Source organism: Athene noctua, chromosome 12, assembly GCF_965140245.1.
Source record: "Athene noctua chromosome 12, bAthNoc1.hap1.1, whole genome shotgun sequence".
Classification (NCBI taxonomy): domain Eukaryota; kingdom Metazoa; phylum Chordata; class Aves; order Strigiformes; family Strigidae; genus Athene; species Athene noctua.
The window spans coordinates 13,537,016-13,551,546 of NC_134048.1; the positions used below are offsets into that span (position 1 = coordinate 13,537,016).

The 14,531-nt window shown below is 36.2% G+C and overlaps 1 protein-coding gene across 4 annotated transcripts in view; it reads left to right on the forward strand.

Moving 5' to 3' along the window:
- The window catches only part of CPEB4 (cytoplasmic polyadenylation element binding protein 4), a 44,921-nt gene that overhangs the window by 22,038 nt on the left and 8,352 nt on the right, over window positions 1-14,531 (forward strand). Inside the window, exons 3-8 of one of the 4 annotated variants that reach the window (XM_074916200.1) lie at window positions 3,295-3,322; window positions 4,345-4,352; window positions 8,365-8,388; window positions 10,337-10,510; window positions 12,831-12,920; window positions 13,555-13,673. In XM_074916200.1, the coding sequence (XP_074772301.1) occupies window positions 3,295-3,322; window positions 4,345-4,352; window positions 8,365-8,388; window positions 10,337-10,510; window positions 12,831-12,920; window positions 13,555-13,673 (443 nt within the window). The remainder of the gene's footprint in view (window positions 1-3,294; window positions 3,323-4,344; window positions 4,353-8,364; window positions 8,389-10,336; window positions 10,511-12,830; window positions 12,921-13,554; window positions 13,674-14,531) is intronic. The other 3 variants (XM_074916203.1, XM_074916199.1, XM_074916201.1) reach the window with 3 other exon arrangements.

Below are 14,531 nucleotides of genomic sequence, written 5' to 3' on the forward strand. Positions count from 1 at the left end.
ACAAGAATCCCACCTCAGCAGTCAGATTGCATAGATATGAGAAAAGGATAAATTTTGTGAATGGAATGTGGGGATACTTTTGATAGATAAAATCAAATATATAAACCATTAATAATATATTAATAAATTCCCAGTAATTTGTAGTAACGTTACATACAAATCTTCATATTGTCATTAGTGTTAGTGCACAAATGATGAGGAAGATGGGGATAGCTTTCTGAGGACGTTCTAAAGAATGTCTTGGTTGCTCATGTATGATTTAAAATTGTTATAATAAATAGTGTTGCCGTCTGGTCCTGTATACTATTTTGAATTTAGGCAGCAGAAATGAAGTGCTGATTCTTTTAAAATACAGTTTTCTGTTTCTCTTCTCATTTGGTTTGGGTGTGGGGAAGTGTATAGTACAGTTTTTTCAGATTTATTACTGGAAGAATTAGTGTCTTATGCTGTTTACTGTAAACATGAAATGCTGCAGACTTGAGTGTGTTGATGTTGCATTGACTTGCTTGTGTTACTGCTTCCTTATTGTTCGGGAGTGAAGTCAGAGGATGCTTAAAAAAGTAACAAAGCCCTCATGTGGCATTCCAGGCTGTCTTGTGATCGTTCCTTCCACAGACAAAAATAAGTTGCTTTGAACCTATTATTGTACTTAAGGAACTATGGTTTTAAATCTCGCAGCATTTAAATATATGCCAGTGTAAATCCAGCTCTTGCAAGTCACATACAGGAACTGCATTTCAGGTTATTTATTAAAGCGTGGGCAGAATTCATGGTATAGGTATGAGGGTATAGGCAGATAGCAGTATCTCTTGAGCCGTAATGCTATGTATAAAGAATCCAGGATATGAAGTGCATATGAACTGGGACCGCGAATGGGAGGTGTGTGAAGTTTTTGCACCTTTTCCCTATGTTTTCATAAGTTATTCAATAAAATCTATAATAGGTTCAATAAATGGTTCAGTTGTCACAATAGAAATTCTGTCTAGCAATTTTTAGCATATGACATTCTTTCCTTTCCTCCTCACATAAAGTCCATCATTAGTATGTATTTTGGAAATTACTAAAGTTACTACATTTGAAGTAATTCTGTGCCTGAGAATCTGATTTGCTCTTTGCTGGCAAAGCAGTATGATGCTTTTCCTTCTTCCAGTTCGAAACTCTGGCTTTCATTTTTTAAGTGAATCTAGTAATAGTTTAAGTGCTCGAAAGATAAATGCTGCCAATTATTCCATATCATAAACTTGAAGATGTATTGAAGGAAAAGATTGGATGTTTTTATAACTTCTTGTTTAATCTCCAGAAGTCATATGTTAATACAAAATAGAGCTCAGGCCACTGGCTGTAGGGTGCCAGCTTTTCTGAAATACACATATAATTCCAACTAAGATCCAGTCTCCAACAGAGTTGTGCTCCATGATTTGCTTTTTGCTTTTGATTTCTTCTCTCTGACCCTGTGGGGGTTTCTAGAAGAAAGAGAAGAGTTATATTCAAATATGTATGATATTTAAGGGTTCCACTTAGATTGATTTGCAGTAACCCAGTGTACTGTAATTGGAATTATGGAAAGAATATTGGTAGCTGTAGCTATGTTTAGGATTTATAGCGGGCTTGTTTAGGAGAAGATTTCTCTGTATTCTTCTGTTTGATAGCGGAGAAAACTTCAAAGTTAGCTTTGAAGCTTCTGTATTTTTGAGACAAGCGAAACTGGATTTGGTTTGTCACCTTTCATGAGTAGTTAAGTGGTTGTTGAAATGTGTGAAAAATCATCTCTTGAAGTTCAGTCCCCGTGGCACAGTGTTAGTCTGGCAGGCTACCTGAGAGCATCAGCAGTAAAAGAATAATAAAAGTGGTGGTTTTTAAAGCTTTCACACAAACCAAACTGTGGTGTTTTCATAGTTAAACCTTTTTAACCTTTTTTTTTTTTTTTTCCCCATTTCCCCTTCAGTCTTGTGCTTGAATAGCACGCTGGAAACATGTCTAGGGCTTTTTGTCTCAGTTGTCCAATCTGGGAGTTAGCTTGAGTTTCTCACAAGGGTGAGCTGGAACCAATGCTGGGCAGGACTGGCTCAGTTGGAAGCGGTGTACTGTTCTGCCCTGGGTACAGCTAGGTTTGTGTAGTGCCTGGGAATGAGGGCCATTAGTGGTTTTTTTTCCCTAAAGATTATTATTTTCTGCATATAACTGCACAATCTCTTCCGTGAGACAGTTTTGCTTTAGGCAGATTAAAGCCCTGGAAACATGGAGCTCATTGCATAAACCTTGGAAACAGTAGCTTTCACTGTTTCTCAGCTTCTCTCCCCTTCCTCCCCCCTGGTTATTTGATGTATAAAGTTGTCAACAATCAAACTATTAGAAGTTACTATGCTGATAATCTGTTTTGTGCCATACAGTCAGGTTCTACCTTTTTACCATGTCAACCCAATTAATTCAACATAATCACAGATAGAACAGTGTTACCATCAGAAGAGCCAGTGCTGAAAGGCTTTTATACGTAGAATCTCTTAAGGGTTTTAGAAGAAGAGAAACCTGTTTGCTTTTTGTGTTGGTTACATTTTGTGACAGTGACCTGAAACTTAAAATGGAAGATTCTAGTCAGACCTGTACTTGAATGCTACAGAATACCAGAGAGTTCATTTTGTTAGTGTTCTCGACAGAAGGAATGGGTAAATACTTGTCTTCAGGCATCTGGCTTTACTTGAAATAAAGCATAATACTTGCATCTACAATAGTACTCTTGTTTTTCAGCATTTGTTTGGACATTTTGGATATAAACTAGAGCTATATTTCTCATCACATGCTTTTTTTTTTTTACATCGTGTTTCTTTAAAAATAAATTAGGAGGAAGAAATGCAGTTTTTGGCATCTCTGCCACTTAATTTTGCGGAATCAGTACTTCCAAAGGTGTTAATCCTTTATTTTACTGTACAGCCAAATGTAGTCTACTCTTCTGGTTTCATGGTGACTTTGACATAGCTAAAAGTGTGACAAATATACATTCTCCAGATGTACATATAGAAGTGCTTAATTTTTGTAAGATCGTCTTAGATTAAGAAAATACTATTTGAATGTTTTTCATTCTTTGAAATTTGGTAGTGTTTGAAATCCACAAAGTAGGGAATCTTTTATATCCCTTTTTAATAGCTTATTTTTGAAAACAGTTTTTAAAACAGGGATCTCATTTGACAATATCATAAAGATGGCTGTGACCATAAGATGCAAAGTTCTGACATGGAATAAGTTCACTGAGAGTGTAGATTTGTTAAATTTTGATACATTTATTCTATACTGACAGAGTTTATCCTGGATCAGGTATTGCATGTCTGTGCTGCTCTACCATGCATTGGCTGTTGTTCCACAGTCAACATATCATGTGCTTGGGGTAATTTGACAGAAATGAGATTATATGTTTGAAGTGGGCAGAATTTTGGCATACATGCACGTCTTATGTTAACAGTGGTGGATCTGTAGCCTAATGCTTTTGTCCTTAACATTTTAGAACTAAAATCAAGGAGTACATAAAACCCAGTACTTTTTTGCCTGTCATGCAACACTTTATGACACTGTCTTCTTTCCTATTGAAAATGTAATCTAAGACTGAGATTGTGTGAAATACTTTTGTATATAATACATATAGGTAGATAAGATTTTTATGTTCTAATCAGAGAAAGTATATATACACCTCCCTGAAAGTACCTGCCATGGTCTCTGAACTGCTCCTTCATATATGGAGATAATTTAACCGAAGATAGGTTAAATATAGATGTTCTTTCTAATTTTGATTTTCTGCTTTTGGTTTGGCTAAGGATACAGTGAGATTCTTCACTAGTGAAGTAGGACTTAACAGAAATTCCTGTGAAATGTACTGTTACCTGTGGTAGAAACATGTGATCATGTGTTAAGTATGAAATGCATTCTGAAACATGAAGTGATGATAAAATCTAACTCTTGGGTTACCATCAACCCTACCTGCCCTCAGGGAGTAGTAGCGGAAAAAAAGGTAATAAGATACTATAGTTCATATTTTAATGGCCTTGTGCGCAGCATTGTTAGTCTTGCTACAATTACAAAATATAATTTAGTGTAGAATAATTTAGAAATAAGACTTTGCAGTTAGAATGGCTAAACCAGATTGTACTTCAGTTATTTTTCTATAATTTAAAAAACTCATGAAAGCATAAATATTTTCTATAATAGATTCAAGGATGTCTAGCTCACACTTAGAAGTAATCCATGAAACTTTGGTACTTCTGTTTGTCTAAAAGTTAAGTCATAAGTGAAACAGAAGACAGACCAGCATGAAATTACCTCTCTATCTACTGTTTAGGGGAAGAAAATGACTAGCAGAGTAAATGGTTTTGGTAAAACTTGAAACTCTTGTGTTTCTGTATTGGTGATACTTGCCTTCCCACATTTTAAAATAATATGGATAGGTTTCAATATAGTCTTAGAGAAAACCTCATTATCCCCCTTTTAAAAATTCCGGACTCTACACTTTTCTCCATTTATGTGATATTTAACAAATAGCTGATGATAGTACAAAGGCTTTGTTTTCCCTTCTATTCTTCACTGCTTTCATTTGCAAGAATTGTAGCCTGTTTGCCCTGTAGTGGTTCCAATCATTTGCACTGCAGGTTCTTGTTTGTCCCTAAAAATCAGCAGTTAAAATCATTACTTCATTCACGAAAGCTTATGAAATTGGGATCCCTTCAGCAAAACCTTGTTCAGCTTGAATATATTTCCTAGAGCCTGTATGATTGGTGTAGAATACGAAACAGTATATGCAAATAGGCTGTTTCCTAGCTTTCCTGCTGCTGGATGGTGGGAAGCTGTCTCAGTAGCAGAGGCTAATGCCTGGTGGAAGGGTGTGATTGGGTCTTACTTGTTCTCACAGTCATATGTAAAAAGTCAACATGAATATTTGTCCCTTTTAAATTTAACAAATACTTCTCTGGTAACTTCTGTGATTAATATGCATAGAAACCTGAAATTCTGTGGAACTCGCTAATGAAGCTAGTCTGGTTTGATCTTCGAGAGGAAATAAATGAGAGCAGATTAATGACTATGTTGGCATCTGTGCCACAGTGAAGAACAGAATCCCTGCCTTGAGGAGCTCTTGGACTAAAGATATGAAATAGGTACAGAACTGGACAGACATTACATCACTCTAGACTGTGTGTGCCTTGAAACAACTATAGCAATGTAGTGAGAACGAAGATACAACCGTAATTTGACTTTGAGCGTTCAGTTGTTCTGCCCATTCCAGGGTTTTATGGTGTTTATGTTAATATTAGCTGTGGATGCCTCTATAGTTCTTATAGTTGTAATGTGTCCTTAGAAAGTTAGGAAGATGTTCATGGGAGATACAGATCTTGCTTGCTGGTCCCTTTGCTTTAAACAGTCTACTCTTGAGCTGACCTTTTTATGTAAATCTCCCACAGTTAGCGGCACAAAATACACCTGAAATTACTACCATCCTGCAGACTGGAAGGCAGCAAGAACCATTAAAGAGTGCCAGGTGCTCAGCCTGGGCATACTTTTTGTAGGACAAGCTTGTAGTAAGTTTGGGGTTTGAGTGATTTAGGACTCAGGCATACATTTTTCATGCTTCTTCAGCAGAATATCATTGTCATTGGGGACTGTGTACTTTATACAGAATTGCACATGTGATTATACACAACATGCTGAGAGTCTTTTTGGTGCTTCCTATAGAGAAGAAAGCTCAACATGTTTAATTGGAGGTACATTAGACAGAAAAGATGTGATTTTTTTTTTTCTTAAAAAAAAAAGAGGGAGATGGCCAGGAGCCCATTAAGTGTCTCTAATGAAGAGAAGATGCAAAAATTTGAGTTGCTTATTCATTAAGTTCTTTAAAATGAACAACAGTAAAAGCAGCAGATTTTTACAAAAGATCATTTGCTTTCTGTAAGGCCTTATTTCTTACATAGAAAGGAGTGTTGCAGGGAGGGCTGAGGTGACAAAATAATTGAAGCAGCTGCTAATAGCATTTTAAATTTCAAACTTATTTTATTAGAAAAATATCTCTGCATAGGTTGTTAATAAGCAGTTGAACTGGTGGCATAAACAATGTAGTTTTTAAGTTTTGTAACATGATTCTTGCTCAGATGTCTTGTGAGATCAGTAAATCTGTCCTAGACCCTTTATGCAGTTATCTGAAATGTTGAAGAAATGGGGAAAGGAAAAATAGATTTGAGGAATACAGACCAATGTTGTAGCTGTCTCATTTCTCAGCAGGGGATAGGCAAGCATCCTGATCTTCAGAATTAAATGTTTTTCTCTGGTTGGTAACAGTTACCTTAAGGCTTCATTTATGTTGCAGTTTAGCTAGGCTACTCCTGTAGCAAAGATTTCTCTTAATATGAAATTATGAAAGCCAGAGACAGAACTGGTAAATCAGAGTTAGCTGTCTTCCTGGCCTGCCAAAAGAGCATTCTTTAGTTTCAGTGTTGTGTATTACATTGTGTGAAATTAATGGTGTGTGATGAGCCCTGAATTCAATGAGCAGGAAAAGTTTGTATCTGTGCTGTACTGGGGTGGTTTATAAACTGTAGCTCCTGAGAAATGTTTTCAAATGTCAAATGTTGGTATTTTGTGGGTTAGATAAATAAAATGAAGAAGATAAGAGGCAAAATTAGAAGAAAAGAAGTCTTACTATTTGGTTCTCAAAACCTCTTCAGTAGTATTTGGCACTGGAAATATTTCCTAGCTGGTGGCTGAGCTTTTTTTGTTGTTTTCTGTACTGGTAAAGGAGAAAAACCCTATTGCCTTGAGTGACACAGGTGGCGAAGCAGTGAGGAGTCTGCTGACCTAAATTGCGGTCACAGATCTGCAGTGGGAATCGTATCTGTGCTGCATGCTTTGTTGCCAAGAATGGGTGTACCAAGTGAAGGAGTTTGTGTGGTTTTGTTAGTAATTTAGAAACCACAGGCAAGATTTTTATGGCTTTATAGGCAGAGCTGTTTTTGAAAGTGCTTAATGTTTTCTAAAACGTGCAAAGGCTTCTGAGCTTTGTCAGAAATGCAGTAAGATTGTTGATTGCTTTCCATAAAACTTTCTACTTTGAGGACTATATGAGTATTGTGGATTTCTAAATTCAAAATTACCATGAGAAAAATTATACTCGTAAGGGCCCTCAGCCTTTAAGATTCTCCAGTAAAGCCAGTGCCTGTGTGAACACTCGAGAATATGCTTCAGTCAGAAGACTGGGGCTTCATTATTTTGTATTCTTGGTGTTAATTGTGACTATCAGCAAAAGATCAGAGAAGTAAAATGATCTTACAGATGTTAAATAATCATGAAGTATATTGGATTGATATGATTTTTATTTTGAAAGAGGAAACAACTCCTGTTTTGTTGTGGCTTACAAATATTTAAATGCTTAAACTAATTGTCAGCCTCAATTTTGAATGAGGAAGCAAACTAAAATGCATGATGTACTCAGAGTTTCTTGTAGTACTTGCCAGGAGAATCCAAGTTTTGAAAACAGTTGGCCTGCTTTCAGATACAGATTTTGATGAGATTAAAAGAGAAAGAATGTGCAAGTTTCATTAGAAAATTTGGCCATGTTCTGACAATGTGTCCTGGAAGTCAGCACAGAAGAATGTTGTATTTTTTAGTGGTAGATTTGATTTGTTTTGGAAAATGAAAAGTAGGAAGCAGTGTCAAATAGTTACAGCAAAGTGTACTAAGTCAGTATGAGAGAATCTATACTGTTGTACACAGACTGCAGGAGGTCTGAAAGGCAATTTTAGTGCCCCAGACGTTTTCTCCTTAAGTTTTTCAGCTGGTTATTTGCCAGTAATAATTTAACCACTGATTTTGTGGGGTATGCAAAGCTTTTGTAGCAACCCAGTTTCAAAACAGAAATTAACACAGTAGTCCTCCGCTTTCCTTGTGTTAGGGCTTTTCCTACAGTTCGAATGAAGATCAGTGTTAGAGTATGCTTGAACTTGGCAAGGCTGAGAGCACATTGTGTTGCAGAATGTGTCAGGAGGCCTGGTGCATGAGAGAAGATCCGTTTACTTATAGGCAGAGGATTAAGGAATAGATCTGAAAATAAATGTGCAAATTAAGAACTAAAATTGTTTTCAAACAGTCTCTTTGAGTATACATATATACTTTGTCAGCCTCGTATCAACATGTTTTATCAATAAGTACCAGAGATGGTGCAAGGAAGGCTTGGTATTGTGGGTGGTGGGGGAGGTCAGCTTGTGAACACCATTTTAAATGACCTGGAGTATGAAAAGGCTTGAGAATCACTGAGTTAGCATAAAGGCGATAAAACAAGGTCTTTTGGTCCTTATAACAATGTTTGAAAGGCTGTTTTCTTTCTCATTTAACATGCAGCAAGGACATATGGGAGAAGGCGAGGTAACAATATTCCTATTTAATTTTCTAATGTTGACAATGTCTCATGGGAGAAATAACATTAAGTTGTTACTAGAGGGCAAATTTCAAAATTTAAGATTATAAAGGATCAGTTTCACATAAGTTTACATAGTCTGCATGCCATAAATAAACATTTCAACTGAATTAGGTAGTACTCCACAGTAGTACTATTGAGGCTGAAATAAATCACAATCCTTACAGTGGACATCATCTATATGATTTGTTACATTGGAGGGCTACGTTGATGTGTTTGTGTGTATGTTATGAATGCCAATGCTGGAGAAGTTTATTTTGGTTCTTTTGGGTGCTGATGGTTTTCTTGGTGCAGCATAGACTATAGTGAAAAATGTCCTGGCCTGCTAGGTTAATGAACCAGATCCTGCAAGCATGCATGCCGAATTATCTAACAGCAGTGGTAATGCTGATGAACCTGAAAAGGTTGTTTAGGTGTGGAGTGTTGCTCCCTTCCAATAATACCTGCAGGATTGGGGTCTTAAGAGATGAAACGAATGACATGGGCATCAGTTCATTAGGGGAAAACAAAATAACATTTAAGTCTATATGACAATATTTTTATCATAGTAGTAACCAGGTTTACCTAGCTACAGAAATAGGCCTGATTATAGTTGACTTTAATTAAAGGTGTAAAAATAAAGCAAGCTGACCAAGCCTTCAATTTTGTATTTGTATAAATTCTATGGACTGTGGATTTTATAGTATTTTTTTCTTTCAACTTGCTAGCTGCTTGATTTTTTCATACTGCCATTTGGATATTAGAACTAGTCAAATTTTCTGTTTTCAAGATGTTTTCTTTTTTGGAATCAATTTATTTCAAAGGAAGGTAGCAAGAACAGGATAAATTAACCTTACCGATACATTACTCTAGTTGATTGTAATGAATTTTGCAAAAGCAGGCATAGTATATCACATCATAGGCAAAAGGAAATGTATCCTAAAACTTGTAGCACACCTCATTTATTTGCTTACTTTCTCTATACATATTTATTGCTAAAATTTTCCTTAAATGAGTAGAAGTCTATTCAGTTTGTTGTCTAGATATTGAATACCATAACTAAAGGGTGAATTCATGGAAGAGATCAGCTTGTGTGCTCTATTTATAATATTTAGAGTTGCATTTATAAATCAAAGAATCTTATTTAAAAGTAATTAATATTATTAAGGAAATCTATGATAAGGATTATCATAGAAGAATATTGGGCTTTGAGGGGAAGCACGCTTAGAACATTTTCTCCTAGAATGAGTTCATTAACGAAACTCTGTTGTAATATCTAAGTAAAGTTGCTTCTAGGAATGACACAGTATTGCTTAGTTTTTAGTCTTCATTTGCAGTAAATTACAGTGGGTCTTCCTGTTTTTGTCAGGATATTTTTGTTATTTACAAGTGGGTGGTTTATGATATGTTTTGATATCAGGTAATTTAGACTTGTAATATATTTAGCTGGTAGAATTCTTGTTTTCCCATCTGCACCGTGAAATTGTATCTAATTGTAAGAAGTTGTTCATTGGAAAATTATATATATGGCTTAGATTTTAGTGATGTCTGCTATTGGAAAAGTCTCAGGAAAAAAAATTGGCTTCTATTCTCTTTTGGTTTTACACTTTTTTAAAAGAAATCTAATTGGAAACATGAAATATTATAGAAAATGGTCAACTTGAGCATCTGTTTAGTGCAGTTATGAAGAAGGTAGTAACCTTTTCTCTGAAATAATGCATTTGAGTTACTGAATGATATTGAAAACTATAAGGGTCATGAAATTGAGAACAAAACTGCTCATTAAAAGGGAAGACTGCAAACAGCTCTACTGCTAATGCAGCAACTAGTGCTTTTAAAGAAATTATTTAAACAGTGTGTGCTTTGTTCTGTTAGTATGTTTTTTTTCCCTTTTTTTTTTTTTAACCCCCTCTTCAGGTCAGTCTTCACTGTTTCCAATGGAAGACGGGTTCTTGGATGATGGACGTGGGGATCAGACTCTTCATAGTGGTTTAGGATCACCTCACTGCTTCTCCCATCAGAATGGAGAAAGAGTGGAGCGATATTCCCGTAAAGTCTTTGTCGGCGGACTGCCACCAGATATTGATGAAGGTACACCCCAAAAATCTTATCCAGAAAAGCTCCTTCTGGCTTAAAGACAAAACTATGGTGTAAACCTTTTGTCTGTTAGCTAATGAATGATTGTTTTCCAAACTCTACAGAAAGGCTTTGATATGTGACTGGATCTTTGCATATTACCACTTTCAGTCCATGGCAAATGTGAGATAATTCAAACTAGTTCAGGCTGTAGAATTGTTCTGCCATTGAAGAAGAAAATCACGTTACCACACAGTTAACTGACTTCTACAGTATACAAATTATAAAAAAGGGATAGTGGTGCAAAAATAAACAAGTAGCTATCACCTGTTGAAACTCATAAATACATTGCAATAATTTTATAGGCACCAGGAGCCAGTAGTAGAAAGAGTATTGCTAGTAGTTTTATGAAGTTTGTATAGCATAGTAAGTCATAGCTCTTTACTTGGATGCTCAGAGGTTGTTTTGAGCAAAATATCCTGTGGTAGCTTCTAACGAGTCATGATGAGGACTCGGGAATGAGTCTGTGCAGAGGCTGTTGCATACAGTGAGGAACCAGGAATCTGTGATGGGTCCATCATACAAAGATGACAGAGTACTGCAGTTGTTAAGAAAAACAAAACAAAAATCATATGCCAATGTTGTGGAGTGTCATTTCACCAGAATTCTGTATATGTAAGCGTATGATTTACAGCAACTGTAAATGTGAAAAGTTGCTTTTTCTTAATCACAGAATCATTTTAATACCCACTTTTTGTGTCAAGAAGAGTGTCATGCACTGCAGTGTGTACTACTGTGATGTGACAACCCAAGTTTCATATCAAACATAAGAGCTACTTTATTATTAAAAGGTCAAATAGAACATGGTGTTTAAAAGAGGAAAAATTATCTTATAGTTTCCCTTTCTTTGTTGGTGTTTTGTTTGTTTGTTTACCTTTATCACCTTTGTGGTTTTAAAAGCAGATGAGCACAAGAATAGTTTGGTCTCTGTGGACCCTTGTTATTGAAGAGTAGGATCTTTTCTAAACCTGTGCTAGGAGGGTAGCTTGATTTTTTTCAGTTGCTTCTGTCAGCACTCTTCCAGTTGAGGAGTGTACAATTTAAAATCTACATCACAGCTGAGTTTTTGAGGTTTTTCTGATCCTGTTTCTAGAAAGCATTTTATGTAAGTGCTTCAGCATTAAATTTGTGTTAAGTGCTGTTCTGAACTGAGATCTGTTTTGAGAATAGGTATGTAGTAAGTATTGTTCTCCTTGGTTTATATCTTCATCAGCATGTAGATATCCTTGACACAACCATTGCTGTATATGTTCCTGATGATCTGTAGTGCACAGAGAAGCTGTCAGAACAGTGGATTGTCAGTTACTATTTTATTAATAATGTCATCAAAGACAAATTGAAAAAGACACTTTCTCAGCTTTATAACTGAATTTGAGGATGGGGAAAATCCTCTAAATTGTGTATTAGGACCCCCCCCAACAGTGTGCTAGTATAGAAAGCCCTGTAATGGCCATAAACAGAATACAGCTGAGCAGTGTGCAGATTTAGATGACAGCAGTGTGAAGTTTGTTCTTTTTGTTTCAATATTTTAATGAAAAATCTTTTTCCAGAGAACTTTAGCAATGGTTCAACTGTGTTTGTAGAGAAGGAAAAGGGAATAATCACTCAATTTCAAGAACAGAATTGCAGCTAGAAGACTTCTATGGGACTAACAAATTTATACCAGTAATTTGAGGTCAAAGGCAGAATTGAAATGGTTGCAAGAATTGCTTCTTGATATAGTAATATGTTCTTGCCATCTGTCCTATAAAATTACATAGCTATGTCCTGCAAGTTTACTCTGTTAGTTTGAGGTCAAGCTCAGATAGTGTTTGCATATGTGGCACTGGCATGTGATATGAGCAGGCATGGCTGGGTCTTGTGATAGTCCCTTCATTTTTTTCCAGTCTTTCTGCAGTTACAAGGCATATTGGCCTTACTAGCAAGTCAGGAAATTGTCTCTAAACGCTCTGTGGGAGAACAGTTGAAGCTGGGTTATGATAGCTGTATAGATGCGGTGGCTCCATTTCTGCAAATTAGTGGTTTATGAGCTTTTATTGATAATCATCAGTAGAAAGAAAAGCTTGATCTTTGAACTGTCTTGTTTTCTAATGTGTGTTCTGACTTGCCATAAAGATTCCCCATCAGCTAGCAGCATTGCTATGAGCTGCTGAGCCTTTAGGGTCGCAGAATGTATGTTTATAGGAGGAAGCTACCTGAAATCAGTGTTCTTCAAATGTCTTCCATTCAATATATTTTAACTTCAATTCATGCCTTTTCCTTTCTCTCTTTACAGATGAGATCACTGCTAGTTTTCGTCGCTTTGGACCTTTGATTGTAGACTGGCCACACAAGGCAGAGAGCAAATCTTATTTTCCTCCTAAAGGTAAATATCTGATAACCAATAACATACAAGCATTTTAGAATCATTTTTCTTGATAAGACTCCATTTTCTACAAGATTTCTGTGACAGTGACCCAATGTTTAGGGGGAAAAAAGTTGAATCCTTGGGATTGTTATAAACTGGTGGAATTTAGAATGTAGCTTTGCAATTATTCTGCACTAAAAGAATTCTTCTTAACTTCCTGTTTTTACTTTATTCCATTTTTCTTTTTCCCCCCATGTTGTTCTTTCGTTTTTTTAGTAATAGTCAAGACTAGTCCTCTTTAAAGGCACTAAATGCCCTCCACAGTAGCTGGGGAGGATTTGTACCTTACAGTAACAACTGTCCTGGCAGGTTTGCCTCTACAGCTGTGGCTTTTGTTCAGTTCATACTGCTGGCTTATCCTTTTCAGAGGAAATGGGGAGAGAGTGTGCTGATCAGCAAGCTCCCTGCTTTCCTTCACGTCTCTGCAGAGGATGTGGAGAAGGCTGGGTTGGAAGCGTGTCAGAGCCCCTTAAAATTTGTCCCTTACTGTATGGTAGCATGATGACATGGTGCCAAGCATAATTCTGGGTTAAATTATTATCCTATGGGCAAATAGACAGAAGAAGTTATGTGTTTGTTTTCCCTTCTGTAGGATATGCATTTTTGCTGTTCCAAGATGAAAGCTCTGTACAGGCCCTGATTGATGCATGTATTGAAGAAGATGGAAAGCTCTATCTTTGTGTTTCCAGTCCCACTATCAAAGACAAACCGGTAGGTAGAATTGTCAGGGCCTGCACAATTCCTGTATGAGAACCAGAAATGGTTCTCTTCAGATGCCTTTTTTTCTGTTTTCAGATTGTTAATGTTTAAATTTCTTTAAGGTATCAAGTTAAGTTCTCAAAGAGAAGTCTGACTTACTTGTTTTTAAACTACACATTATGAAGTTTTTTAGTCTAATTACAGTTCATATTTTTGTTAGAAAAAGGTTTGCTAAATTTCACCATTGCTGATGTAATAAATATATTTCCAGACAGGTATTTTATGCTTATTATTGATTAAAATGTAGAATTCATATTGTTTGAGTGCTGCATGTAACATGTACATTAAATACAAAAAAACATAACGTGGCATTGAACACTAAACGATTACTACAGATGATTTTGGGGCTGATGTGAGTCTGTTAACAGTTGGAGAGACTTTTGCTATATTCCTGTACTTCAAATTTGGCCAGCTGTAGGCAAATGTGAAGCAGCTAGTTTTGCATGGTAAATAAACACACAACTTTGTGCACTGGAGCCTGTTGCATTGAGATAACGCTAGTCTAGTGCTTACACTTGGCTAGAACAACACAAATAGCATAGATACGTATGCAACAGTGTGGTTCGTACAGCACAGTTCAGTCACGATTAAGTAAATGTTTAAGTAGAGGGTGAGGTTTTTTTCCCAGAAATTTGGGTAACAAGGAAGTGGTGAAATTTAGCATGATCAAGTGGTCTGTCTTAACAGAGCTTACTACCATTTCATTTTGTGAAATGATTGCTGAATAAGTGGAAAAAGAGTTTAGAAAGTACAGCGTTTAAGAGGTTTTCTTCTTTGTAGGATACTGTTTTAATTTATATTACTGAGATA